This window comes from Capricornis sumatraensis, chromosome 3, assembly GCF_032405125.1.
Source record: "Capricornis sumatraensis isolate serow.1 chromosome 3, serow.2, whole genome shotgun sequence".
Taxonomy (NCBI): domain Eukaryota; kingdom Metazoa; phylum Chordata; class Mammalia; order Artiodactyla; family Bovidae; genus Capricornis; species Capricornis sumatraensis.
Window position 1 is genome coordinate 75740465 of NC_091071.1, and position 27919 is coordinate 75768383.

At 37.9% G+C, this 27919-nt stretch overlaps 1 protein-coding gene across 2 annotated transcripts in view; it reads left to right on the plus strand.

Annotated features, from left to right (window-relative positions):
• The window catches only part of SLC38A11 (solute carrier family 38 member 11), a 65142-nt gene that overhangs the window by 28331 nt on the left and 8892 nt on the right, over positions 1-27919 (plus strand). For both annotated transcript variants that reach the window (XM_068969208.1, XM_068969209.1), the window contains 4 exons: positions 10866-10936; positions 11598-11759; positions 14639-14751; positions 23576-23707. In XM_068969208.1, coding sequence (XP_068825309.1) covers positions 10866-10936; positions 11598-11759; positions 14639-14751; positions 23576-23707 — 478 coding nt within the window. The remainder of the gene's footprint in view (positions 1-10865; positions 10937-11597; positions 11760-14638; positions 14752-23575; positions 23708-27919) is intronic.

Genomic DNA, 27919 nt, shown 5'->3' on the forward strand with positions numbered 1-27919 from the left:
GTTCTAGATTCTGGCCAGACTAATAGATGTACTTTTTTGTTTTTTTCTTGTAAGGGGTACAGTGGTATCTCAGTGTTGTTTTAATTGGCATTTCCCTGGTGACATATGGTTTGGAGCATCTTTGCATACACCTGTTTGCTCTCAAGATATCTTCTTCGATGAGGTGTCTGTTAGGGGATCAGGGGATCTTTGTCCATTTTTAAATTGGGTTGTTTGTGTTCTTATTGTTGAGTTTTACATGTTCTTTGTATATTTTGGAGTTAATGAGTCCTTTGTGAGATGTCTTTTAAAGATATTTTTTCCTTGTTTAGCTTTTGATTTTGCTTAATTTTGTTATTCATTTTCCAAATGCTCAAACGTATAAGACCATCTGTCAGTCTTGTTATTTTTACTAGAGACCCCCTTTCAGAACCTTTGTCCTCTCTCTTTTCTAGACAGAGTAATTTCTCAGTTTGCTGTCCCACTGTCTTTCTAGGACTTCCTTTCACCTCTATGTTGTGTTAGACACCCTACATTCAGTTTCTCAAATCTTTGTTTTTTCTTTGTTTTGTCCTTTAGCTAGAGCATCCTGAGTAGTTTGCTGGTGTGTCTGAGTCCTGCACACACAGGGCTTTAACAAAGAGAATCAGCTCTCTCACATCATTAGCTCCCTCTGTGTTGTTGTTCTCAGCAGTTATGAGTGACATTGTAAGCATCCACTTCCCTTTTTTCAAAATGTCTTCTCTTAGTGATGTCTCTTCTTCCACGATCCCCTCCCCTGGGGATTTGTCTTCCGTTTAAATTCCTTTAGTATCATTCTAGTGAGGTCTGAGACAAGAAGTTAAGTTCATGTGTCCCATCCACTGAGTTTAACTGGATGTCCAAGTTTAACACTTGATTATTAATTTGCCTGCAGATTTAAGTATAAATTCAAACGTTTTATTTAAAATACATTTTCCTCCTTAGGAAAGTTGTTCCGTTGTTTGTGAGGCTTGCACTGTGCCATGAAAAACAGCAGAGAGATTGGGGGGCGGGAAGAAAAACTACCTGTATTAGCACTTAATTGAAAGTTTTGGGAAAAGATTTCTGTGTAAAAAAAGGACTAAAATAAGATTTTATATTACTTTGCTAAATATTTCTTTAGCCCCCCCCCCCAACCCCCTGCAAAACTGGGAATCAGTTACCTCTGCCAGTTATTTGTGCATTCAGTGAAGTTACTGTGTCTTCAGTTTGGTAAAGATTAATTTTCCATTGCTTCCAAAGACTGTTCAACACACACACACATACACACACCTGAAGATTCTATAATATGTGCAAGGCCATATCACCTTATTGAAATAAAACATAGGACCTCCAAATAATTCCTGAAAGTGGAACTTTCAGTTTCCTAATGTAGCAAGATAAGATAGCTTCTATCTCTCTATGAAAAGGTAGTGTTAAGAGTTCAAGAAATGAACTTAAATGTTCCTGTACTTATTTATATATTTAACGATGCTGATGATGAAATGCATAAATATTCTTTCATAGTGTTTCCCCATGGTGAAATACAAAAGAAAAACACTTTACTTTTGGAACATGGACAAAATAAAATGCTTTCTATAATCAGAAAAGTATATAACAAAAAAATAAAAATAACCCTTAATTTATATGTACATAGATATATAGATAGAATCTTAAAATTTTTTAAGTTAATGTTATACTTTTTTTCCTCTCAAGTGGTTAGTCTAAGATGTTATCCAAGTGGTGGTGAAATAATCAGGCAATTTGCCTCTCTATCCATTTTAAATGTCAAATATCTTAAGGTTCAATGAGTGCCCCTTTTTATTCAAATGTTTAATTATCTTCCACTGGTGATAGTCTCCATACCACTGTAGCAAAATTGTATCACTACAGAGCAGCTCCTCAGCTTAGCTTGGGAACTTGATACTGGAGCTAATAAGGTATAAACCCTGGAATGAGGTGAGCAACTCCAAGTACCCTGAACTTGAGTGGCTTTCTGCAGCTGGAAGTTGCACTAATTTGGCAGACCAGGTTGTGTAGAAAATTGTTTGGGGTATGGTGGGTGGGAGAGAATACCAAATATTTACTGTGAATATCCAAAGCTTAAATAAACCTTTCATCTTTTTCATCGTTATCAAAACCATTTACAGATATATCATCTGTTATCAAGATTAATCATTCACTTATTTAAAATAAGAATCACTTACCTTTCTCATAGTCCCTTCATTTTCTGCAAGAGTATGAATACCATGGCAAACATTGCATTTCATGTACTTGCAGGTCATTACACCCAGACTAAGACATGTATTATTACTTTAGTGGCGAGAACATGAGCGACGGGAAAGAGTGGAAGGAGCCCCATCTAACACTGGTTGTCCACTATATACCACACTTTTATTTATTTTCTCGTAGCCCTTTTAAAAAATGCTTATTTAGTGTGCTGCATGAGGTCTTAGTTGTGGTGCCTGGGCTTAGTTGCCCTGTGGCACATGGAATCTTAGGTCCCCAACCAGGGATTAAACCCAAGTCCCCTGCATTGGAAGGTGGATTCTTAACCACTGGACCCCTAGAAAAGTCAGATATATAAAATAGAATTAATACTGTCTCTGTTCTATAGCAGAGAAAACTGAGACCAGTGTCATTAAGTAATCTGCTGAGAGTCAGCCTGCTAGTATATCATAAAGGTAAAATTTAAATACAAGTCTGTCTGACCCTAAAGTTCATTATTTATTTTATTTTATTTTTTTCATTTCAGCTTGCTGTAATTATGTTTTTTCTTAGTCAAGAGAAAGTTCTTTCACAATGGGAATTAAGTTCACTATTGTTCTAGTTGTCCCTTATTGATAATATTAACCAGAGTTTTATCGATGGCCAGCAGGAATCACATTAAATGAAAGAAGCAGGCAGGAGCCAAATGGGGATTAAAAGCTGGTTTATTCATCATTAGGTAACACTGACACTTGCTGAAAAAGACTCTGTTGACATCAGTGGACTAATTTCAAAGCTGTTGGCTTCCATTGCAGACTCTAGAAACACACCAATAAATGTGGTTGGTTTCAGCTCTCAAGGAAATGAACCTTGATGGCACCAACAGAAGAATCTAAACCAAAAAGAAATCAGAGAGCAGTTCTATTTGGAGGTTTCTTCAGAACAAAATTAGCCTCTCCTTGTGCAAAAGAAATACTCCTGAAGAGTTGTACGTTAATTATGTTTATTTGATTTTGAAAAACCATTTGAAAACCATTTCTACTTTACAGGTAACTTATTGTGAATTATTCTTTAAAATTAAAAAAAGGGAAGTGCTCATCCTGTAATCTAATCACTTTGTAAAAACAGATTGTCTTCACTTGATTCATATTTAATAATATTTCAATATGACTATGTATTATGTTTTCCTTCTGTCTCTATTCATAATGACAATTTTGATTTATTTCTCAGTATTTTTTTTTCTTTTTTGTTCTTTTTTTCAAATTTTTTAGTAGCCATGGTTCTTTATAAGTTCACAAGATATTCTTGTTTATTGTTCCATGCATCTCCTCCATTCTTCTACTTGCCTCTCAGGAAGTTCAAGTGGCTGAAACTTATGATGTAAACTACACTACAGGAAAAATTACCCCCCTTGAAGTAATTTCTCTAACTCTTTTAGACCATTAGAATGTAATTTTGTTTTTTGCAACAGAAAATGCCTATTGAACTCCATTTAGATCTCTGTTGTCCAACACAATAGCCACATGTGAATTTTTTTTATTTTACAATTTTTAATTGAAATATAATTAATTTACAGTGTTGTGTTAGGTGCAGGTGTACAGCAAAGTGATTCAGTTTTACATATAAATGTCTGTGTATATGTATGTGTGTGTGTGTGTATTCTCTTTAAGATTCTTTTCCATGGTAGGTTATTATAAGATACTGAGTAGACTTCCCTGTGCTATACAGTGGGTCCTTGTTGTTTACTATTTCATATATAGAAGTGTATATGTTAATCCCAATCTCCTAATTTATCTTCCTTTACATGTGACTATTTAGATAAAAGTAAATAAAATTAAAAATTAGCTTGCCCTAGCCATAATTTTAAATACTCAGCAGCCACATGTATCTAGTGGTCCTCATGTTGGACAGCACAGATGTAGAACATTTCCATCAGCATAGAAAGCAATTGTAAGGGAGCAAAATTTGCTACCCCAAAATATGTTTCTTTGGCCAGCGGATTATTTCAAGCTGAAAACAATGAAGACCTGAAAGACTCAGGAAGTACCTTTGACCTTCTTCCTCAGTGCTTAAGAGAATTTAGATAGAGGGACATTCCTGAAATAGAGCTATCTCCAGAGATACCAGCAAAGAGTATGTACTAGGCGTGGAGGAGAAATGGGGCAGGGCCAGAGTTCAGAGTCCATGGTGTGCGCCCTGTCTCCTCAAGGCCCAGCAAACATTTGTTTCCCAAACATTTACTTTTCCATCTCCATGTGAATTGCCTTCCTCACTTTTGAAGTCCCAAACCACTGCCCCCAGCATCCTCTTTTATCTTTAACTGAAGATGGTACTTAAGGTAAGGTTTTTGGCCATTTTGGCAATTTCTCCTGGGTCTCTCCTATGTATGTTGCTGCTGCTGCTGCTAAGTCGCTTCAGTCGTGTCCGACTCTGTGCGACCCCATAGACGGCAGCCCATCAGGCTCCCCCGTCCCTGGGATTCTCCAGGCAAGAACACTGGAGTGGGTTGCCATTTCCTTCTCCAATGCAGGAAAGTGAAAAGTGAAAGTGAAGTCACTCAGTCGTGTCTGACTCTTAGCGACCACGTGGACTGCAGCCCACCAGGCTCCTCTGTCCATGGGATTTTCCAGTCAAGAGTACTGGAGTGGGGTGCCATTGCCTTCTCCTTCTCCTATGTATATCTGTCATTAATCTTTTGCTTAATTTTCTCCTGTTAGTCTATCTCTTGTCAATTTAATTCTTAGAGCAGCCAGAAGAACCTAGAAGAGTGGAGGAAATTCTCTTCCTCCCCAACACGCATTGTATGATGCTGTTCTAGATTACCATACGGAATAAAACATATTTGATCTCTTTGTTTTGTCTTTTTCCCTGCAGCATTTCCAGTGGTCATAACAGTGATTGCCACATTAGTAGTGTTCAGCAAATTAATATTTATTAAAAATTGAGTGAATTGAATGACTTTCCAGCAGGAGGAACATAATTTCAGTCGTAGACTGTGGAAATTTAAGGTTAAAAACTAGGTTCAAATTCAAAAAGCTTTCATTAGAAAATATTGTATAATTATATAAAGTTCAGAAAGCAGTAAATTGGGCCAGATCTTTTTGAAACAGTTTTCTATGTTTGGTTCCGGTCTTTATCAGCAATGGACTATCATGTTTAAAAGTCAGTTTATTTCTCTTTCCCCAGAGGTTAACCATTATCCTTAAGTTGGATTCATTTCTCTTTTCCCAGACATAATATTATTCTAAAGTTGGTTTGAGTCATTCCTGTTCATGCCTTTGTACTTATGCTATGCATTTCTGTATTGGCAATTGTATTTACTTTTTGATTAGAATGTTTATAAAATATACATAAATAATCATGATGGTAAAAAAAAAAATTCTCTAGCACATTCTCTAGCATAATCACTATTTTCTCCTCGATATTGTATTCAGTATATTGGGCTGGCCAAAACATTTGTTCGGGTTTTTCCATTTGATGTTACAGAAATCTCCAAATGAACTTTTTGGCCAACCCAATATTTCCTTTTTGATAAAATTAGCACCAGCTGACTCTTTTTAATTGCTCTATAGCACACAATCTGATGCTTTAGAAATTTAAATTGTCTGCTTATAAGCTTTGATTGCCTTCAACTCTACTGGGTATTGACAAGTTCATCTCCATAGTGTTTACAGTTTTTGGTTCCTTCCGTAATAAGTGTATCTTTTCCTTTCCTGGCAATTTCTTAACATTGCTATTATTGAACTAGATGTAAAATGATTTTTTTAAACTGTATTTCATTTGAGTTTCTCTAATAATTAAGGAGGGTGAGCAACATATAGCATATTTGTTGCCATTATCAATTCCTTTTCCATCAATTAACAGTTGTCTATTTTCATTGGAACATTTTTCTTTATGATATGCAGGAGCATTTAATGTACACTGGATAATAACCCTTTGTTGGCTGTATGCAAGACAAATTTCATCTCTCAGTTTTTAGCTTTTCTTTATTTTTTAACTTTGAATATGGGTTATTCTACTATACATTTTATGCATGTTCTGGATGTGTGCGCAGTCCCTCAGTCGTGTCCAACTCTTTGCAGCTTCATGAACTGTAGCCGGTCAGACTGCTCTGTCCATGGGATTTTCCAGGCAAGAATACTGGATCTTCCTGACCCAGGGATCAAACCCACATCTCTTGCATCTCCTGCATTGGCAGGCAGATTCATTACCACTAGCGCCACCTGGGAAGCCCCTATGCATTTTATATTTACCTTCTATTAATTTAACCAGGTTTATCAATTTTTATCTTTATGATTTTTGCTTGTATAGATTTAAAACAATCTCTGTTCCACCAATATTATGTTTTATTCTTTGAAATTAAATATTAGTTTGGAGAGAACTGATATTACATGATGTCAGTTGAGTCTTCCCATTCATTAATATGGTATATCTCTCCATTTGTTTGTCTTTCAATAAAATTATATCATACTATTAATATTATGCATATTTTTTAGTTTTCTTTACATTGCTATTTTAAAAAACATTTTAACTAGTTTTTATTTGTGTACATCAATCCTATTGAATTTTTGTATATGGAGCTTGTGTCCAGTGAAATTGCTGAATGTTTTTATTCATTCCAATTGCTTATCAGTAGTTTCCCCTGAATTTTCTGTTTGCATAATTATATTGTGTCCACATAATTTATCACTTTCCAGTGATTACATATCTTATCAGTATGTGTTATTTTATCGCAGAAGTTAGGAAATCTAGTAGTATATTCTGGAAGCAGTGATAGTGAACATCATCTAGTGCCTGCCATTAATTGTAATATTTCTAACTTTTCACTTTTTAATATGTCATTTGCTACAGGTTTTGGTATACATTCTTTATTAGGTCAAGAAAGTTCTGCTTTAATAACAGCTTGCTTAATGTACTTGTCCGAATAAACACTAGATTGTGGGCTTTTCTACATGTTTTGAAATGGTCAGTCATAAGCTTTTTTATTATCCATTAATCTGTTAATGTGATGAATTATACTAATAGATTTTTCTATTACTGAACTACTCTTGCACTTATTGGAAAAACTCCTCTTAGACATGATTCTTTCTCTTACACATCGCTTGATTGCATTTGATAATATTTCATCTTCCATTTCCAGCATCTAAAATCAGAGCCATCTATGCTTTACATTCTTATACACACTGGGTATCAAGATAACACAAAATATATCAAGAAACTTTCTCTTTTTGTGTGTGTGTGGAACCATTTTTCTGGACTTCCTGTGGCTCAAACGGTAAAGAGTCTGCCTGCAGTGCAGGAGACCAGGGTTCAGTACCTCGGTCGGGAAGATCCTCTGGAGAGGGGGATGGCAGTCCACTCCAGTATTCTTGCCTGGAGAATCCTATGGACAGAGAAGCCTGGTGGGCTTCATGGTGTCACAAAGAGTCAGATATGACTGAGCAACTAACACACATTTTTCTGTAACTCAATCCCAGGCTAATTTATAAAAGATTGGAAAACCATATTCAGTGTCTCCTTCTCTTTCTAGATTTGGACATGTTTTTCCCTACATGTAACATGTTTTTTGTATTTTTCCTCTTATGAAATCAGCATTGTTAAGATGAACACAGAATCCAAAATTATTGTAGTTACTATTTCTCCATCTTATCTAGGAATTTCAAGGAACCATATGGACTAGGAAAAGCAGTTTAAACTTAAATGAAGGAAGAAAAATAAAACATACTTTTTTATTACTCATATAAGAGTCAAAAAATAGGGTACCACCACAATCTGTACTGAAAGGAAAAATTAATATTCAGTCAGTTCAGTTCAGTTCAGTCACTCAGTCATGTCTGACTTTGCTACCCCATGAATTGCAGCACGCCAGGCCTTCCTGTCTATCACCAACTCCCGGAGTTCACCCAAACTCATGTCCGTCAAGTCGGTAATGCCATCCAGCCATCTCATCCTCTGTCGTCCCCTTCTCCTCCTGCCCTCAATCCCTCCCAGCATCAGAGTCTTTTCCAATGAGTCAACTCTTCGCATGAGGTGGCCAAAGTACTGGAGTTTCAGCTTTAGCATCAGTCCTTCCAAGGAACACCCAGGACTGATCTCCTTTAGAATGGACTGGCTGGATCTCCTTGCAGTCCAAGGGACTCTCAAGAGTCTTCTCCAAACACTGCAGTTCAAAAGCATCAATTCTTCAGCGCTCAGCTTTCTTCACAGTCCAACTCTCACATCCATAGATGACTACTGGAAAAACCATAGCCTTGACTAGATGGACCTTTGTTAGCAAAGTAATGTCTCTGCTTTTCAATATGCTATCTAGGTTGCTCATAACTTTCCTTCCAAGGAGTAAGCATCTTTGAATTTCATGGCTGCAATCACCATCTGCAGTGATTTTGGAGCCCCCCAAAATAAAGCCTGACACTGTTTCCACTGTTTCCCCATCTATTTCCCATGAAGTGATGGTAATATTGCTGCTGCTAAGTCGCTTCAGTCGTGCCCGACTCTGTGCTACCCCATAGACGGCAGCTCACCAGGCTCCCCCGTTCCTGGGATTCTCCAGGCAAGATCACTGGAGTGGGTTGCTGTTTCCTTCTCCAATGCATGAAAGTGAAAAGTGAAAGTGAAGTCACTCAGTCGTGTCCGACTCTTAGCGACCCCATGGACTGCAGCCCACCAGGCTCCTCTGTCCATGGGATTTTCCAGGCAAGAGTACTGGAGTGGGGTGCCATTGCCTTCTCCGATGGTAATATTACTAATACGCAAAAACCCTAACAGGAGAAGTAGATCATTTAAAATATTAGAAAGTTAAAAATCTTCAAGCTTCTACAATTATTAATGCTGCCTTTTCTAAAAAAAATTTTTTTTAAGGACTATGGGCCAAGTTTATATTTTTCCACATTAACGTGGGAATTTGACAGGTATGCTGCTATGGGTGATGTTCACTGCAATAAGAGCAGTGAAGGCAGCAGGTGGCAGCAGCTCCCACTCAAAAATCTCTGAGAGTCTGAGCAAGCCTTGTAACAGCAGGAGGCCTCCCTTGTATGCTACTTAGTTCTTCTGCGTTTGTAACTGCTCATTTCAAATATTCAAGGCAGTGACATAATTCATAAATCGCACTAACTCTGACCAACCAAATGAGACATTTTTTGTGTCTACGTTGAGAATGAATCACAAACTTACAAAATAGATGGTTTTACACCCAGTGCCTTTCTACTTTCTAGGACCCTTCTTTCCTCTCCTCCTCTTTCGTCTTTATGCATTTTGGGGGTCTCACTCAAGGCTTTCCTTTTCAGGGAAGCTGGCCATACTTTTGGACCTTTGCTACTTTCTATTAAATGACACTATATAATAATAACAATGTTGAGACATAAGCTAATACTATTAACCATTTATGGAATACTTACCGTATGCTAGGTTCTCTCCCAAATTTTACATATTTTTCTCATTTAATTTGTGTAATAACTCAGTGAATTAGGCATTATTATTATTATCCACATTTTATAGATACCAAAACTGAAGCACAGGGACTTCCCCGGTGGTCCAGTGGTTAAGAATCCACCTTGCAATGCAGAGGATGTGGGTTCGATCCCTGGCCGAGGAGCTAAGATCCCACATGCTGCAGAGTGGCTGAGCCCAAGCACCACAACTACTGAGCTCAGGAACCCCAGCAAAGAGCCGGTGCACACAATGAAAGATCCCGCATGCTGCAAATAAGCACTGACACAGGCAAATAAATTAGTAACTAAATTTGAAAAAAAAAAAAACACACAAAAACTAAAGCACAGAAAGGTTAAGTGCTTTGTCTAAGATCACTAATAAGTAGATAGAGCCAGAAGATCAACACAGACTGGAGACTGTGTTCTTCACTGTTCTTCAGGGAGACCAATCTGTGACTATAGACAGGTTGGCAGATACTTTAATGACACCAGGGAAGAGGGTTATTCAGGCAGGTTTGAGTGCATATATTTCTAAAACCTCTTTGAGAAGTGAATACACAGGTAGGAATTAGAAGTGACTGACAGCTCAGTAAAGAAGAGATGGACAGACCAAAGAGACAAAGCGCAGCTTCTTTACTGACTGTGGAAGCTTGGCCAGATGCGTCATCATCCAGAGCCTGACTTTCCTAATACTTTAAATGGTGATAAGAGTACTTCAGTGTTACTGTGAAGGTTGAGATAGCATAGGATATAATTCCTAGAACATCGTTAAGGACCTTTTCAATTAATATTAATTCAGTCCACCTTTCTCGATAAAGTGTAGTGCCAACTGTGAATTTCCTTTGGGTAGGATGAGCCTGGAAGAATGAGTTAGAAGGAAATGAAGGCCAGCATTGATTAATTGAGGAAGAATTTTGCTTTATTAATGTTATCTTCCTCATTGAGTATCTCAAATATACATAACAAATGTTTCTTATTAAATTGACAAGCAAATAAAGTGACAGTATTAAGTAATCTATTTAAATATATGAAACTAGATTCTTTCTGAGTATATTCGGCATACATTTTCAAGGAGCAAGGTTAACAGATTACATCAGTATTCTTGGGGAATTTATTTACAATTTTAAAAAGATGAATGAGGACGCCTTATAAATTTCTGACTTAAAGATGTTCAGCTTATAGCATGACATCATTTCTTGTTTTCTTGTATGCTTATGCCTTAATTCTTCAAATTAACTGATTCTCTTCTAGACCAAAAACAGAAGATGCTTGGATATTTGCAAAGCCCAATGCCATTCAGGCTGTTGGTGTGATGTCATTTGGTGAGTACATGGTTTCCAAGGTCCTTTCTCTATGTGGGGTCTTCTGCACCATGAAAAAGTGCTTTGCCTCATATTTGTGTCTGGAAAGCAGATGTCATAAGTTTTAGACATCCTATTAGCAGCGTATGATCCAGTTTGTGCCAGCATAAAATTAGGTGCAAACCATTCTCACTCATCCCTAAAATTTGCTTCAATTTTAACAAGTCTTTTCCTCATGCAGAAAACTCATTAAAGTATTGCTTCTTAACTTGAAAATCTAGCAAGTGTTAACAGACTTCCTCCTTGCACACAAAGTATTGTGAATTGGCCAGGAGTCTAGAGTGACTCTGTTATATCCCAGATGGGAAAGGAAGCCCTGGGCTGAAAATATGGTGTTGTTTAGATTTGCTTTAAGATTGGAAAGGCCACTAGGAAGTGGGAGAGAAAGTTGGATAGGCCTGGTTTATATCAAGAGTGACATGAAAAGATCACATAAGCCTAATACAAATGAAATTTCTCATTCCTACAGCTGTTAGATTATTTCTGGCATTTCTAGTAAATTAGTATATTTGAACTTCAATTCACTAGTATTTCAAAGTAGCATATGTCTCTGAATTTTCCATGGGAAAAGGAGAACTATGTGATTTGCTTTAATAATGCTTTTCCCCCCCTTGTATTACAGCATTTATTTGCCACCATAACTGCTTCTTAGTTTATAGTTCTTTGGAAGAACCTACAGTAGCTAAGTGGTCTCACATCATCCATGTATCTACCTTGATTTCTGTATTTATCAGTATTCTCTTTGCTACATGTGGATACCTGACATTTACTGGCTACACCGAAGGTAAAAAGAGAAATTCTATCTTAACATATTTTGGTGTTCATATGGAGTGGTGCTATCACTTGTCATTTTATTATTATACCTCATGCTCTACTTCAAAGTAGAACATATTCTCTCCTCTACCTTCCTTCCTTTCCTAATTTTCCTAATCTTCCCCTTTTTAAACTGCTAAGCTTTTTCTGTAGTCCATTCTCCCTCCTTTGATGCTTTCACTTCAAAGCACATGAATTTTGGCTTTCCTCTCTACTAGTCCGCTGCAGTTTCACTTTCAAAGACAACAGTATCCTCTCAACTCATCAAGCTAACAGTCCTCTTGGTTCTGATTCTCATGGACCTCTCTGAATTACTTAACAGTTCTGAGGACTCCCCGTAGAGAAAAGAGCTCAACCATATCATCCTTCACACCCTTCATGTATTTTTTTTCTCCTGAGTGCTTCCACTTTGCTTTCAAATCCTATCTCCTCTCCTTCTTTTCTTCTGTTCATACAACAACCAAGGACATTTCTACTTAGTTGCTCTGCTCTTGCTTTAAATACAAAATATCACCTTTCCCACAAAACCAGCCCATTTCTTCCCCACCTCCACTCTCACCCCAGGACACTGAATTCACTTCTTTCTTCTGTTCATCCAACAACTGAGTGGTCATCTCTTCTACGTCCTTGCCTCTTACTTCACTCATCTATGTAGTGTGCTAGTTAGGTAGTCTGACAGCCTGCTAAATGCCGTGATTCATGCATTCCACGGCTTCTGCAGGCCTATTACTGCATTTGACCTTCAGACAACCCTAGGAAGGTAAGTGGAATAACTAGTTTTACCCCCTGCTTAGAACACAAAGAGGCAGAGTAACTTGCCCAAGCTGGCTGGTGACAAAGTGGAAACACGGCTCCTGACTTTCAGTCCCATTTTCTCTTCATTGCGTCTTGCTGTCTACCCCATTTTGGTCCCATATGACTCACTAATAGCTGTCTCTTAGCCTCTAGTTCTTCTTGGCTTACTTTTCAGATGACATTGAGGTACTCTTGGGTGAATGGTGCATTGTTCTAAATTTAGGTTACAGGTGACTATGATTATAAGCAGAGAGTTCTCAAGAAACAAAGAAAGATGACTTCAAAACAGAGTGATTAATACCATAATCCCAATGCTATCAAAAATATAATACCTGTGTGTGCCATTAGAGTATAATAATGAAGTGACCTTGAAAGTCTTGATAAAAATTATTTCAAAACATTGCCATATATCACTAAAGCTGCACAGTTTGAAAGACAAATGGCCTTTAGGCTCCAGTCTCCACAGAATCTTGGCTTCAAAATGCCTTTTCTCTAAAACAGAAACCCTTTCTCTTAGTCACACCTTCCTGGTGTTTTTTATCAGTAGTAATTGTTCAGATATAATTAAGTCTTTACATAACAAAACTGACAGGTTGATTTTGGTCTTTTTTATTTTTTTCCTTTTCTAGCTATAATTCCCTAAAACACACTTACAGTCAAGCTAGAATAAGCTGACGTTGTTTCTTTAGGCCATTTTGCCTTAGGCAAATCCAGTCTTGTTTCTGCAGGCCTCTTTTCTCTTTCATTTCACATACTCCAGCTTGTGAGCCAGTGAGAACTCTCCATTGTGCTTGAATTTTCCAGTGACTTTTGAAAAGATGCAAGGCCTGTATTTTAGTGGAAGTTAGAGAACAGGGAGCTTGAGTCCTTTTTCCTAGAGTGTTGGAATCTTTTCTGTCAACCTTGAACCAACCACTACTGCGACTCTTGCTTTGTGATTTAATCTCCTTCTGCCCAAAAGGGACACTAGAAAATAATGTACGTTTACTCCAGTTAAAAGGAAGGAGGGGAAAAGAGTCACTTAAATAAGTCTTGGGAAGAAGCAAGTCATTTAGTCTTTTAATGAAAAATAAGTATACAGAGGATTATTATTAATTTTTTTTATATATGAACAGTGTGCCAGTGTGTGACTTTTATCTAATTTTCTATTCAGTTTAATTGAAAACTGTGACAAACATTTTAAAATGTAAGTATTTTATTTAGGAAATAAACAGCCGCAAATATTTGTTTCTATATTGGGAAACTTTTTGTTGACATGATCTGTGCTCTCATTAGATCCTGTATTTCTTCACATGTGTCTAAGAAAATAGTCTCTAAATAAGAATTGGTTCAAGGTATATATGGTCCATCATTTAGTTTGGAACTAATTAAATATAATACTTTGCCTGGGAACTAACCGTATTTTCACCACTTTCAATCAGTGCATTTATACCTGGGTTCCTCAGATACCATGAAAGAGAGTGTGTTTGGAATTCCTTGCTGTAGCCCTGAGTTTGTGATTAAACTCTATAGAGTGATATACAGGAAATTCAGCTCCTTACATGTACTAGTCTACTGTTCCTTTCAGGATTGTCCTTGATCTAAGAATAACATTTCAAAGGAAATTTGTTTATTTTAACAAACTTTTTTTTTTTTTTTAATAATGAAGTCACTTACTTACTAGAAACAAAGACCAGAAGCAAGTTTATAAAATCAGTGCACAAGAATTTAGGGAGTTGATTCTGCTATAAGAAGACAATGGATAAAAGTATTTTTCAGACGTTGATACAAATTTAAGGCTAATCTTCTAAAAACAAACAATGAGAATAAGAGAAAAGCCATTAGTGATAAATTTACTTTCAAGTGGAGCTTGTGCTAGTTTTAATACCCAGCAGTAATTATGTAGCTTTTGAATGCAAAATTTGTATTTAGACTTAGTTGTCTGTTGTATTAATTAAATTAAATGATGTTTATGTATCTTTAATTATATAATAAATATACAGTATCTCATTTATTAGGTATTTATCTCAAATATCCAGTATCTATTAAGTAAATCTATTTTATATTGTTCTCTAGGAGACTTGTTTGAAAATTATTGCAGAAATGATGACTTGGTAACATTTGGAAGGTTTTGTTATGGAGTCACTGTCATTTTGACATACCCGATTGAATGCTTTGTGACTAGAGAGGTAAGCACAGTCTCTTTCAACACTTTAGCTAGGTCATTTCTCTACTACATTAATTTAGTACAATTTATAAATCATTTGATTCTGCAAATTCCTAAGTGCATGATAAGAAATATAATTCATGAAATTTTCTCTTTTACGCAGTTTAAAGATAATTCATATTCAAATGTTTGCGAGTTGCTTTTTCAAAAGTTGGTTGAAAATCATGTTTGGTGGTTTAGTTTATATTAGTATAAGTATAAATATTTATACAACTGCATTCCAAAATGAATGTCAGCCTTTAATAGAGTCAAACCAAGATTTTCTTTTACTCATTCTGACAAACAAATTAAGCAATAAGGTTTAAAACATGTTTTACAAAATTGTCTTTTGGCTAAAATGTTTTATAAGCCAACATGTATCAAAGGCACCATAGGACAGATATGATCAATTGTATTATCTTTTAAAAGACTAAAATATTTTATCTTCCATGAAAATTTAAAATTTATTTTAAACCATTAGTTTTAGAGATAATTTTACTTATATATTTGCTAAGTTTATAAATATTTATTTTATATAAATATAAAATAGGTTACAAATAGCTGTGAAAAGAAGAGAAGCAAAAAGCAAAGGAGAAAAGGAAAGATATAAGCATCTGAATGCAGAGTTCCAAAGAATAGCAAGAAGAGATAAGAAAGCCTTCTTCAGCGATCAGTGCAAAGAAATAGAGGAAAACAATAGAATAGGAAAGACTAGAGATATCTTCAAGAAAATTAGAGATACCAAGGGAATATTTCATGCAAAGATGGGCTCGATAAAGGACAGAAATGGTATGGACCTAACAGAAGCAGAAGATATTAAGAAGAGGTGGCAAGAATATACAGAAAAACTGTACAAAAAAGATCTTCATGACCCGGATAATCACGATGGTGTGATCACTCATCTAGAGCCAGACATCCTGGAATGTGAAGTCAAGTGGGCCTTAGAAAGCATCACTACGAAAAAAGTTAGTGGAGGTGATGGAATTCCAGTTGAGCTCTTTCAAATCCTGAAAGATGATGCTGTGAAAGTGCTGCACTCAATATGCCAGCAAATTTGGAAAATTCAGCAGTGGCCACAGGACTGGAAAAGGTCAGTTTTCATTCCAATCCCAAAGAAAGGCAATGCCAAAGAATGCTCAAACTACCGCGCAATTGCACTCATCTCACATGCTAGTAAATTAATGCTCAAAATTCTCCAAGGCAGGCTTCAGCAGTTCGTGAACTGTGAACTTCCTGATGTTCAAGCTGGTTTTAGAAAAGGCAGAGGAACCAGAGATCAAATTGCCAACATCCGCTGGATCATCAGAAAAGCAAGAGAGTTCCAGAAAAACATCTATTTCTGCTTTATTGACTATGCCAAAGCCTTTGACTGTGTGGATCACAATAAACTGTGGAAAATTCTGAGAGAGATGGGAATCCCAGACAACCTGGTCTGTCTCTTGAGAAATCTGTATGCAGGTCAGGAAGCAACAGTTAGAACTGGACATGGAACAACAGACTGGTTCCAAATAGGAAAAGGAGTACGTCAAGGCTGTTTATTGTCACCCTGCTTATTTAACTTCTATGCAGAGTACATCATGAGAAACACTAGACTGGAAGAAACACGAGCTGGAATCAAGATTGCTGGGAGAAATCTCAATAACCTCAGATATGCAGATGACACCACCCTTATGGCAGAAAGTGAAGAGGAACTAAAAAGCCTCTTGATGAAAGTGAAAGAGGAGAGTGAAAAAGTTGTCTTAAAGCTCAACATTCAGAAAACTAAGATCATGGCATCCAGTTCCATCACTTCATGGGAAATAGATGGGGAAACAGTGGAAACCTTGTCAGACTCTTTTTTGGCTCCAAAATCACTGCAGATGGTGACTGCAGTCATGAAATTAAAAGACGCTTACTCCTTGGAAGGAAAGTTATGATCAACCTAGATAGTATATCAAAAGCAGAGACATTACTTTGCCGACTAAGGTCCATCTAGTCAAGGCTATGGTTTTTCCATTAGTCATGTATGGATGTGAGAGTTGGACTGTGAAGAAAGCTGAGCGCCAAAGAATTGATGCTTTTGAACTGTGATGTTGGAGAAGACTCTTGAGAGTCCCTTGGATGGCAAGGAGATCCAACCAGTCCATTCTGAAGGAGATCAGCCCTGGGATTTCTTTGGAAGGACTGATGCTAAAGCTGAAACTCCAGTACTTTGGCCACCTCATGCGAAGAGTTCACTCATTGGAAAAGACCCTGATGCTGGGAGGGATTGGGGGCAGGAGGAGAAGGCGACGACAGAGGATGAGATGGCTGGATGGCATCACTAACTCGATGGATGTGAATCTGAGTGAACTCCAGGAGTTGGTGATGGACAGGGAGGCCTGGTGTGCTGCACTTCATGGGCTTGCAAAGAGTCGGACACGACAGCGACTGAACTGAACTGAACTGAAATATAAAATAAACATTTATTTATGCATAAATTTCTAAATATGTTTATTATGAATTTTTATCTATATCTATATTGATATATTTGATTCATAAAGTCATTTCCAAGTTATATTATATCATCTGCCTGGATTCATAGAGGAATATTAGGTAAAAGAGAACTAATTCCTTTTGCAGAAAGTTGGATAATGTGGCTTTGTCAGGAATCCCTTATACAGTAAGCTAAAAATCCCCTGTACCATTTAGCAGAAAAACATGATCCTGTTTCATAGTGGTTCTTTCAGGAATCACACTGAAAAGGCTTAGTCTTAGGATCTATTCCTAGAGATTGTTTACACAGTACACTGTCAATGGATCTGATGTGTGAAGGGAAATGCCTGCAAAGCTTCAAATACACTACCTAATGGGCAGGCTTCTAGAGGCAGACCAGTGCTTGCCTTATGCTGATTCTGGGTAAGGAACAGCACAGGGGAAAGGAATGAAGACATGGTCAGCACTGTGTATGTCCCTTACAGTTAGCATCTGTCCTCACTTACAAATATATAACCCACAGGCCAGCTCACCTCCTTGAGTACAGGGAACAATACATTGAACTAGAATAATTTGAAATCAAAGAGCTAACTATGTTGGATGCAGGAAATGGTTCTATTTTAGTTTCCACCCAATACTTTAGGTTCACATCTGATCTCTAGATCAGCAGTGACAGATGGTTTATTCTCATGTGGTTTCTGGTGAGCTGCTTGTGGACTTCTGAGTCACTCCACCTGCACAGCTTGTGTCTTCAGGACTTAAGACTTGTGTTTCCTTTAGCTGCCATGACAGGAAGACAGAAATCAAGGTCTCTGCCATGGTAGCAAATAGTAAGCAGAGGAGCTTTGTATATTCCTCACCCATTCACTTCCTTTTTCTTTCTCTCCTTTCTGTGCACACACACACACATGCACACACACAAATATATGATTGGCATTAATATATCAAAATGATTTCTACTCAGAGGTAAAGTAGTTGGCCATGTCCAAGGGTGCCACAAAACCAGTCTACCCCCTAATAAATATCTGCACCAGTTTGCCCCACTGAGTAAACTTCATCATTAAGAATGCACTTGAAATGAGAAAATATTTGGAAGGACATTACCAATTACCAAAAAACCGAAATGAGTAAAAATGATTAGTGAAAGTGAAAGTCGCTCAGTCTTGTCCAACTCTTTGTGACCCCATGGACTACAGAGTCCCTGGAATTCTCCAGGCCAGAATACTGGAGTGGGTAGTCTTTCCCTTCTCCAGGGGATCTTCCCAACCCAGAGACTGAACCCAGGTCTCCTGCACTGTGAGCAGATTCTTTACCAGCTGAGCCACAAGGGAAGTCCAAGAATACTGAAGTGGGTAGCCTATCCCTTCTCCAGCACATAGTCCCAACCAAGGAATCAAACAGGGTCTCCTGCATTGTGGGCAGATTCTTTATCAATTGAGCTATCAGGGAAGCCCAGTGATTCAGTTCAGTTCAGTTCAGTCGCTCAGTTGTGTCCGACTCTTTGCAACACCATGAATCGCAGCACGCCAGGCCTCCCTGTCCATCACCCAACTCCCGGAGTTCACTCAGACTTACATCCATCGAGTCAGTGATGCCATCCAGCCATCTTATCCTCTGTCGTCCCCTTCTCCTCCTGCCTTCAATCTTTCCCAACATCAGGATCTTTTTAAATGAGTCAGCTCTTCGCATCAGGAGGCCAAAATATTGGAGTTTCAGCTTCAACATCAGTCCTTCCAATGAACACCCAGGACTGATTTCCTTTAGGATGGACTGGTTGGATCTCCTTGCAGTCCAAGGGACTCAAGAGTCTTCTCCAACACCACAGTTCAAAGCATCAATTCTTCTGCACTCAGCTTTCTTTATAGTCTGACTCTCACATCCATATATGACCACAGGAAAAACCATAGCCTTGACTAGATGGACCTTTGTTGACAAAGTAATGTCTCTGCTTTTGAATATGCTATCTAGGTTGATCATAACTTTCCTTCCAAGGAGTAAGTGTCTTTTAATTCATGGCTGCAGTCACCATCTGCAGTGATTTTGGAGCCCCAAAAAATAATGTCAGCCACTGTTTCCCCTGCTTCCCAATCTGTTTCCCATGAAGTGATGGGACCAGATGCCATGATCTTAGTTTTCTGAATTTAAGCCAACTTTTTCACTCTTCTCTTTCACTTTCATCAAGAGGCTTTTTAGTTCTTCTTCACTTTCTGCCATAAGGATGGTGTCATCTGCATATCTGAGGTTATTGATATTTCTCCCAGCAATCTTGATTCCAGCTTGTTCTTCTTCCAGCCCAGCGTTTCTCATGACGTACTCTGCATATAAGTTAAATGAGCAGGGTGACAATAAACAGCCTTGACGTACTCCTTTTCCTATTTGGAACCAGTCTGTTGTTCCATGTCCAGTTCTAACTGTTGCTTCGTGACCTGCATACAGATTTCTCAAGAGACAGACCAGGTTGTCTGGGATTCCCATCTCTCTCAGAATTTTCCACAGTTTATTGTGATCCACACAGTCAAAGGCTTTGGCATAGTCAATCAAGCAGAAATAGATGTTTTTCTGGAACTCTCTTGCTTTTCTGATGATCCAGCGGATGTTGGCAATTTGATCTCTGGTTCCTCTGCCTTTTCTAAAACCAGCTTGAACATCAGGAAGTTCACAGTTCACGAACTGCTGAAGCCTGCCTTGGAGAATTTTGAGCATTAATTTACTAGTATGTGAGATGAGTGCAATTGTGTAGTAGTTTGAGCATTCTTTGGCATTGCCTTTCTTTGGGATTGGAATGAAAACTGACCTTTTCCAATCCTGTGGCCACTGCTGAGTTTTCCAAATTTGCTGGCATATTGAGCGCAGCACTTTCACAGCATCATCTTTTAGGATTTGAAACAGCTCGAGTGGAATTCCATCACCTCCACTAGCTTTGTTCGTAGCGATGCTTCCTAAGGCCCACTTGATTTCAAATTTCAGATATCTGGCTCTAGGTGTATTTTCACACCATCGTGTTTATCTGGGTAGTGAAGATCTTTTTTGTATAGTTCTTTTATGTATTCTTGCCACCTGTTCTTAATATCTTCTGCTTCTGTTAGGTCCATACCATTTCTGTCTTTTATTGAGCCCATCTTTGCATGAAATGTTCCTTTGGTATCTCTAATTTCCTTGAAGAGATCTCTCGCCTTTCCATTCTATTGTTTTCCTCTATTTCTTTGCATTGATCACTGAGGAAGGCTTTTTTTTTCTCCTTGTTATTCTTTGGAACTCTGCATTCAAATGAGTGTATCTTTCCTTTTTCCTTTGCTTTTTGCTTGTTTTCTTTTTCACAGCTATTTGTAAGGCCTCCTCAGACAGCCATTTTGCTTTTTTGCATTTCTTTTTCTTGAGGATGATCTTGATCCCTGTCTCCTGTATAATGTCACGAACCTCATTCTATAGTTCATGAGGCACTCTATCTATCAGATCTAGACCCTTAAATCTATTTCTCACTTCCATTGTATAATCATAAGGGATTTGATTTAGGTCATACCTGGATGGCAGAAAGTGAAGAGCAACTAAAAAGCCTCTTGATGAAAGTGAAAGTGGAGAGAGAAAAAGTTGGCTTAAAGCTCAACATTCAGAAAACGAAGATCTTGGCATCCGGTCCCATCACTTCATAGGAAATAGATGGGGAAACAGTGGAAACAGTGTCAAACTTTACTGTTTTTTGGCTCCAAAATCATTGCAGATGTTGATTGCAGCCATGAAATTAAAAGACTCTTACTCCTTGGATGAAAAGTTATGTCCAACCTAGATAGCATATTCAAAAGCAGAGACATTACTTTGCCGACTAAGGTCCATCTAGTCAAGGCTATGGTTTTTCCTGTGGTCATGAATGGATGTGAGAGTTGGACTGTGAAGAAGGCTGAGTACCAAAGAATTGATGCTTTTGAACTGTGGTGTTGGAGAAGACTCTTGAGAGCCTCTTGGACTGCAAGGAGATCCAACCAGTCCTTTCTGAAGATCAGCCCTGGGATTTCTTTGGAAGGAATGACGCTAAAGCTGAAACTCCAGTACTTTGGCTACCTCATGATAAAAGTTGACTCATTGGAAAAGACTCTGATGCTGGGCGGGATTGGGGGCAGGAGGAGAAGGGGACGACAGAGGATGAGATGGCTGGATGGCATCACTGATTCGATGAATGTGAGTCTGAGTGAACTCCGGGAGTTGGTGATGGACAGGGAGGCCTGGCATGCTGCGATTCATGGGGTCGCAAAGAATCAGACACAACTGAGCGACTGAACTGAACTGAACTGAACTGAATGGTCTAGTGGTTTTGCCCACTCTCTTCAATTTAAGTCTGAATTTGGCAATAAGAAGTTCATGATCTGAGCCACAGTCAGCTCCTGGTCTTGTTTTTGCTGACTCTATAGAGCTTCTCCATCTTTGGCTGCAAAGAATATAATCAATCTGATTTTGGTGTTGATCATCTGGTGATGTGCATATGTAGAGTCTTCTCTTGTGTTGTTGGAAGAGGGTGTTTGCTATGACCAGTGCATTCTCTTGGCAAAACTCTATTAGCCTTTGCCCTACTTCATTCTGTACTCTAAGGCCAAATTTACCTGTTACTCCAGGTATTTCTTGTTTTCCTACTTTTGCATTCCAGTCCCATATAATGAAAAGGGCATCTTTTGGGGTATTAGTTCTAAAAGGTCTTGTAGGTCTTCATAGAACTGTTCAACTTCAGCTTCTTCAGCATTACTGGTCAGGGCATAGACTTGGATTACCATGATATTGAATGGTTTGCCTCGGAAACAAACAGAGGTCATTCTGTCGTTTTTGAAATTGCATCCAAGTACTGCATTTCAGACTCTTCTGTTGACTATGATGGCTACTCCATTTCTTCTAAGGGATTCCTGCCCACAGTAGTAGATATAATAGTCATCTGAGTTAAATTCACCCATTCCAGTCCATCTTAGTTCACTGATTCCTAGAATGTTGACATTCACTCTTGCCATCTCCTGTTTGACCACTTCCAATTTGCCTTGATTCATGGACCTGACATTCCAGGTTCCTATGCAATATTGCTCTTTACAGCATTGGACCTTGCTTCTATCACCAGTCACATCCACAACTGGGTGTTGTTTTTGCTTTGGCTCCAACCCTTCATTCTTTCTGGAGTTATTTCTCCACTGATCTCCAGTAGCATATTGGGCACCTACTGACCTGGGGAGTTCATCTTTCAGTGTCCTATCTTTTTGCCTTTTCATACTGTTCATGGGGTTCTCAAGGCAAGAATACTGAAGTGGTTTGCCATTCCCTTCTCCAGTGGACCACATTCTGTCAGACCTCTCCACCATGACCTGTCCATCTTGGGTGGCACTGTCTAGTTCTAAATTGTATTTGATCTTTTCTATCTTGTCAAAAATTGATTACTATTTGTTTCATTGGATTGTTTGAATCTCTCTAATTAGGATGTTAATTCCTAAGAATAGGAATCATCTCCTAGACATTTTCTCTTAGCATAATACAGTGTAGGACATATTAAATAGGTGTTAAATAGGTAACTGGGCTTACCAGATGGTGCTAGTGGTAAAGAACTTGCATGCCAATGCAGGAGATGTAAGAGACACAGGTTTGATCCTCAGGTCAGGAAGATCCTCTGGAGGAGGGCAGGACAACCCACTCCAGCTTTCTTGCCTGGAGAATCCCATGGAAAGAGGAGCCTGGTGGGCTACAGTCCATGGGGTCTCAAAGAGTCAGACATGACTAAAGAGACTTAGCACACACACTTGGTAACTGTTGAGTGGTAACTGTTGAGTATCAGTGGAAAATGGTAATCATCTCTTCTCCATTTTTGTTAAGGAAAGGCAAGATAAAATAGACTTAACTTGTACCAGATAGGATTTAGATTATATGAAGTTAGTTTCCTATCAGTAAAGAATATTAAACATGCATTATTATTAAAAGATACTGTGCTAACTCTTTCCTTAGAGGTCCTTCAGATAATCTAAATAGCATCTGTAGTTTGTGTTAATAGTAACCGTATTGGACTCAAGGAAAAAGAATAAGGTAACTTCTCCAGGCCTCTCTTACACTTCAGAAATATTTTTGTTCATTCAGTAGTATGCCATGTTCTGAGTCTGGAATGTAAGCCAATGCCTGTCTAATAGTTCAACAAAGAATACTTGTTATTGATATGTGTGTGTGTCTGTGTGTAAATAGTTTGGAAAAGATACAACATTCATTCATATGACTTAAGATTTGATTGACTGCCTTACTGTATTTTATATAGTCCCAACTACTATAATATAAAATTCTCTTTTAAAACTCCTGCACAGCTCTGAGAGTCCCTCTCTAAATAATCTGTTTCTCTTTGGCAGGTAATTGCCAATGTGTTTTTTGGTGGGAATCTTTCATCAGTTTTCCACATTATCATAACTGTGGTTATCATTACCATGGCCACACTTGTGTCACTGCTGATTGATTGCCTTGGAATAGTTTTAGAGCTCAATGTAAGTACATTTGAAGATTCTAAAAATCTCTTTTAAAGTTATATTTGCATTTAACAGGAGATATATTTTCCTTAATAAAGGTGTCATTTTCTGAACTTGAATGAAAATGTGCTTGTTATAGTAAATATTTGCATAGATGATATTATATGGTTTTCAGGACTCTATATTTTAGAGCAGTGGTTCTTCAATGGGGGAAATGCCCTTCTGTCCCCACCCCAGTGGACACTTAGCAGTGTCTATAGACGTTTTTAGTTGCCACAACTGGGTAGGCTGATGCTAGTGGTATCTAGTTGGTAGAGGACAGGAATGTGGCTAAACATCTCACGATGTGCAGGGTAACCCTTACCACAAAGAATTATGCAATCCAAAATGTCAATAGTGCTGGAACTGAATTACTGGTTTAAGCAGTTTTTCCATATTTTATATTCTATAGTACATAGATATAATTGAAAATAACTATAAATTAAACAAATCTAGGGGAAATTCCTTTGCAGAGTAAAGACAGGTCTAGAGAGACATTAAAATACGTAATGAAGGAAGTTATATCCACTTACCCATTCACTTACCTTATTCTTTAAGTATTTCTCTCTCTCATTTCCTTTGTAGTCTCTACTGCTGATTTCCAAATCTATGTCCTCATCATATCACATTTGAATTAATATTGGGGTTTTGCTTCAACTAGCACATATTTAAGTTCTGCTTCCAATTTATCACCATCCTGCTTAAAAACTCTACTCTTCTCTCAACGAGCACAAAATCTGTTGCCTTTATCATCTGACCCCAAGCTATCTCTGGAAAGTTATTTACCACTAACTTCCCATAGCTCTAGTCGATCTTATTTTTGACCTATGAGTAATCCATATTAATTCTTTGTTTTATCCTTTGGCTTATGTTTATTCTTTCCTGTAATTATTTTTTTTCTTTCATTTCTCTCCACATCTTACAAAGATTTAAAGTCTAGTGCAGCTTTAATATGTTTATTTGTTTATCAAATATATATAAATAATTACAATTGAGCTTTGAACAACATGGATTTGAAATATGGAGTCTACTTTTACACAGATACTTTTCAATAAATATGTACTACATGAACCTCAGTTGGTTGAACCTGCAGATATGGAGAAACAGAGTATGCAGAATTGTATATGTTATATATGAGCTTCCAACAGCTTAGTAACCCCCAACTCCTGTGTTATTCAAGGGTCAGTGATACACTACGCCACAAAAGCAGAGATACAAGGATGGGAGGAAATCAGAAAGGATCTGTGCTTTTGTGGAGCTTACAATCTCACAAGGAAACTTAAAAGTTCAGCTACTATATAGGCAGTGAAAAAGAGAAAAGAATGTGGGTGGACTCCTAAAAGATACTTTTTAGAAAAGATTGACAGAATTTGCTAACCAATTCAATTGGGAAGTCAGGGGGATAGAGGGGTGCATCAAGAATGACTTCTTGGGATCCAGCAATTCCTCTTCTGGGTATTTATCCATAGAAAACAAAAACACTAATTTGAAAATGTGTATATACTGTGAAGTTCTTGACAACATGATTTCAACAGCCAAGATACTGAAGCAACCTAAGTGTCCATCAAGAGATGAATAAATAATATATGGTATGTATATACAATAAAACACTACTCGGGAAAAAAATAAAATCTTTCCATTTTCAGCATCATGGTTGGATATTGAGGATATTATGCTCAAATATTATTTCAAAGTGAAATAAGTCACACAGAAGAAGACAAATACTGTATTATCTTACTTATATCAATATATGGAATCTGAAAAAGATTAAACAGAACAAAATGGAAACAGACTCATAGATACAGAGAACAAATGAGTGGTTGCCAGAGAGGAGGGGCAGGGGTGAAATTGATCAAGGAAATTGAGATACAAATTTCCAGTTGTATGATAAATAAGTCATGTGTATGTAATATACAACACAAGGAATATCTATAATATTGCAATACTTTGTATGGGGACAAATTGTTACTAGAGTTGTTCTGATGACCATTTCATAATGTATGTAAATGTCAAATCACTATTTAGTGCACCTAAAACTCATATAATATCATATGTCAACTGTATTTCAATTTTTAAAAGTGACCAAAAAAAAGTGACTCCTTGATTCTACTTAGTGGAAGTAGGATAATGAGATCATTTGGTGAAACATGCATAGAAGTGATTCTACTGCTTTAAAGTCTTTCCTCTCCCCCTTCTACAATCCTTCTGGAATTTCTACTCAAAACCACACCACTTAGCATTGATCAATCATGTCCCACAGGGAGGGTGGGCTTTTATAGATGGAATATCAAGTTATCTTTTACTCACTCCACTGAGAATTAAGAGGGGGTGAAGGTATTATTTCTTCCAGGTGCCATTTGGTTTTGAAATCCCAGACAAAGGTAGTGGAAGATTCAGTCAGGAACACACTGTTGGGAGTTTTCCTGTATCAGATCATGTGGAAAGTAGAGAGTAGGCAACTCCCCCAACCCTCGTATGACTAGGGAAACATCTGTTCCACCAGCAATGGAAAGAAAGTTCATAGGAAACATGGAAAATTATCCAAGGTAACTCTTACCTACTTCCTCATTTTGCATAGGCTAAAGGCTAGTAGGTTCACTGAAAGTCATTTCACGTTCCAACCTTGATCTATGTAAATGCATGACTGCAACCTACATGTAACTTGATTTAAGTACTACCTTATATCATGTATGGTCTGGACTGTCCATAAGCTTGCCTTTGCTATCAAAGTACAAATTCTTTAGAGACAAGAATGGTGCTTAATTGCCTTCTCCATCCCCCACAGTATAAAAAGCACAGTGCTAAGAACACAGTGCTCAAATCACTGCATGCGCCACTGTCCATTGGGAGCACAGCGAAGGACCTATGTCTACAAATGTTCCTGGACATGGAAGGCATTCTTTAGTATGCATGATCGGTCCTATCTGACTCTTTGTGACCTACAGGCTATAGCCCACCAGGCTTCTCTGTCCATGGGATTTCCCAGTGAATAATACTGGACTGAGTTGCCATTTCCTACTCCAGGGGATCTTCCCAACCCAGGGACTGAGCCCACACCTCCTGCATCTCCTGCATTGGCAGGTGGATTCTTTACCACTGAGCCACCTGGGAAGCCCATTCTCTAGTTGTGGCATCAAGCAATTAAGTGTTACAAAAAATTGTTGGGGCTGACAGTAATGGTAATCCTTTAATTATGCTGAGGAGCACAATTCCCAACTCTGTTATTTCTTGTCTTGTGAAATGTCTCATTTGAGGCCGCATGTTTGTTTGAATATTGTAGGACTGTGATATGAGAGAACATATGTTTATCAACTGCTTTACTACTGACTATTTTGATAGCCTAACAGTTTTTGTTCCCTTTAAGTTAACCAAGCATACACATATTGCTTATTTTTCAGGAATGATATATTTATGTATATTTGACCATTACTTTCTGTTAATTCCAAATCTCCCTGACACTTTGCATAACAAAATTATAAGCACATAATGGTGGGCTACAGTCCATGGGGTTGCAAAGAGTCAGAAATGACTGAGCAACTAAGCACAATCACATTAAATATTCCCAGTTGTGCCTATGTTGAAATTTTTTGTGGTTAAGACAGAATTCTGGTGTTGTAATAAAATAATGATATTTCATGAAAATCTGTTATGGAGTCAAGATCTGAGCTGAATTTGAGGACTATTTTTAAAAATTTAAAACATGATTCTAGATCCAAAGATTTAAAAAAAAAAGAAAGAAAAACCTGCTATATAGACATTTAAGAAGAGTGCCAAATTGTCATGATTTAAGGCAATGGCACCCCACTCCAGTACTCTTGCCTGGAAAATCCCATGGACAGAGGAACCTGGTGGGCTGCAGTCCATGGGGTCGCAAAGAGTTGGACACGACTGAGCGACTTCACTTTCACTTTTCACTTTCATGCACTGGAGAAGGAAATGGCAACCCTCTCCAGTGTTCTTGCCTGGAGAATCCCAGGGACGGGGGAGCCTGGTGGGCTGCCGTCTATGGGGTTGCACAGTCGGACACGACTGAAGCGACTTAGTAGCAGCAGCAAGAACCCAATTACACTAGTTTTAAGAAATCTGAGATCTCCATTCACTTCCAGACCATCTGAGTGTGTACTTTTTTAATCAGTGAAAGTCTTTTTGTAAGTGCAATGTCACAGTCAGGTCTTTGTTCAGCTCTGTTTT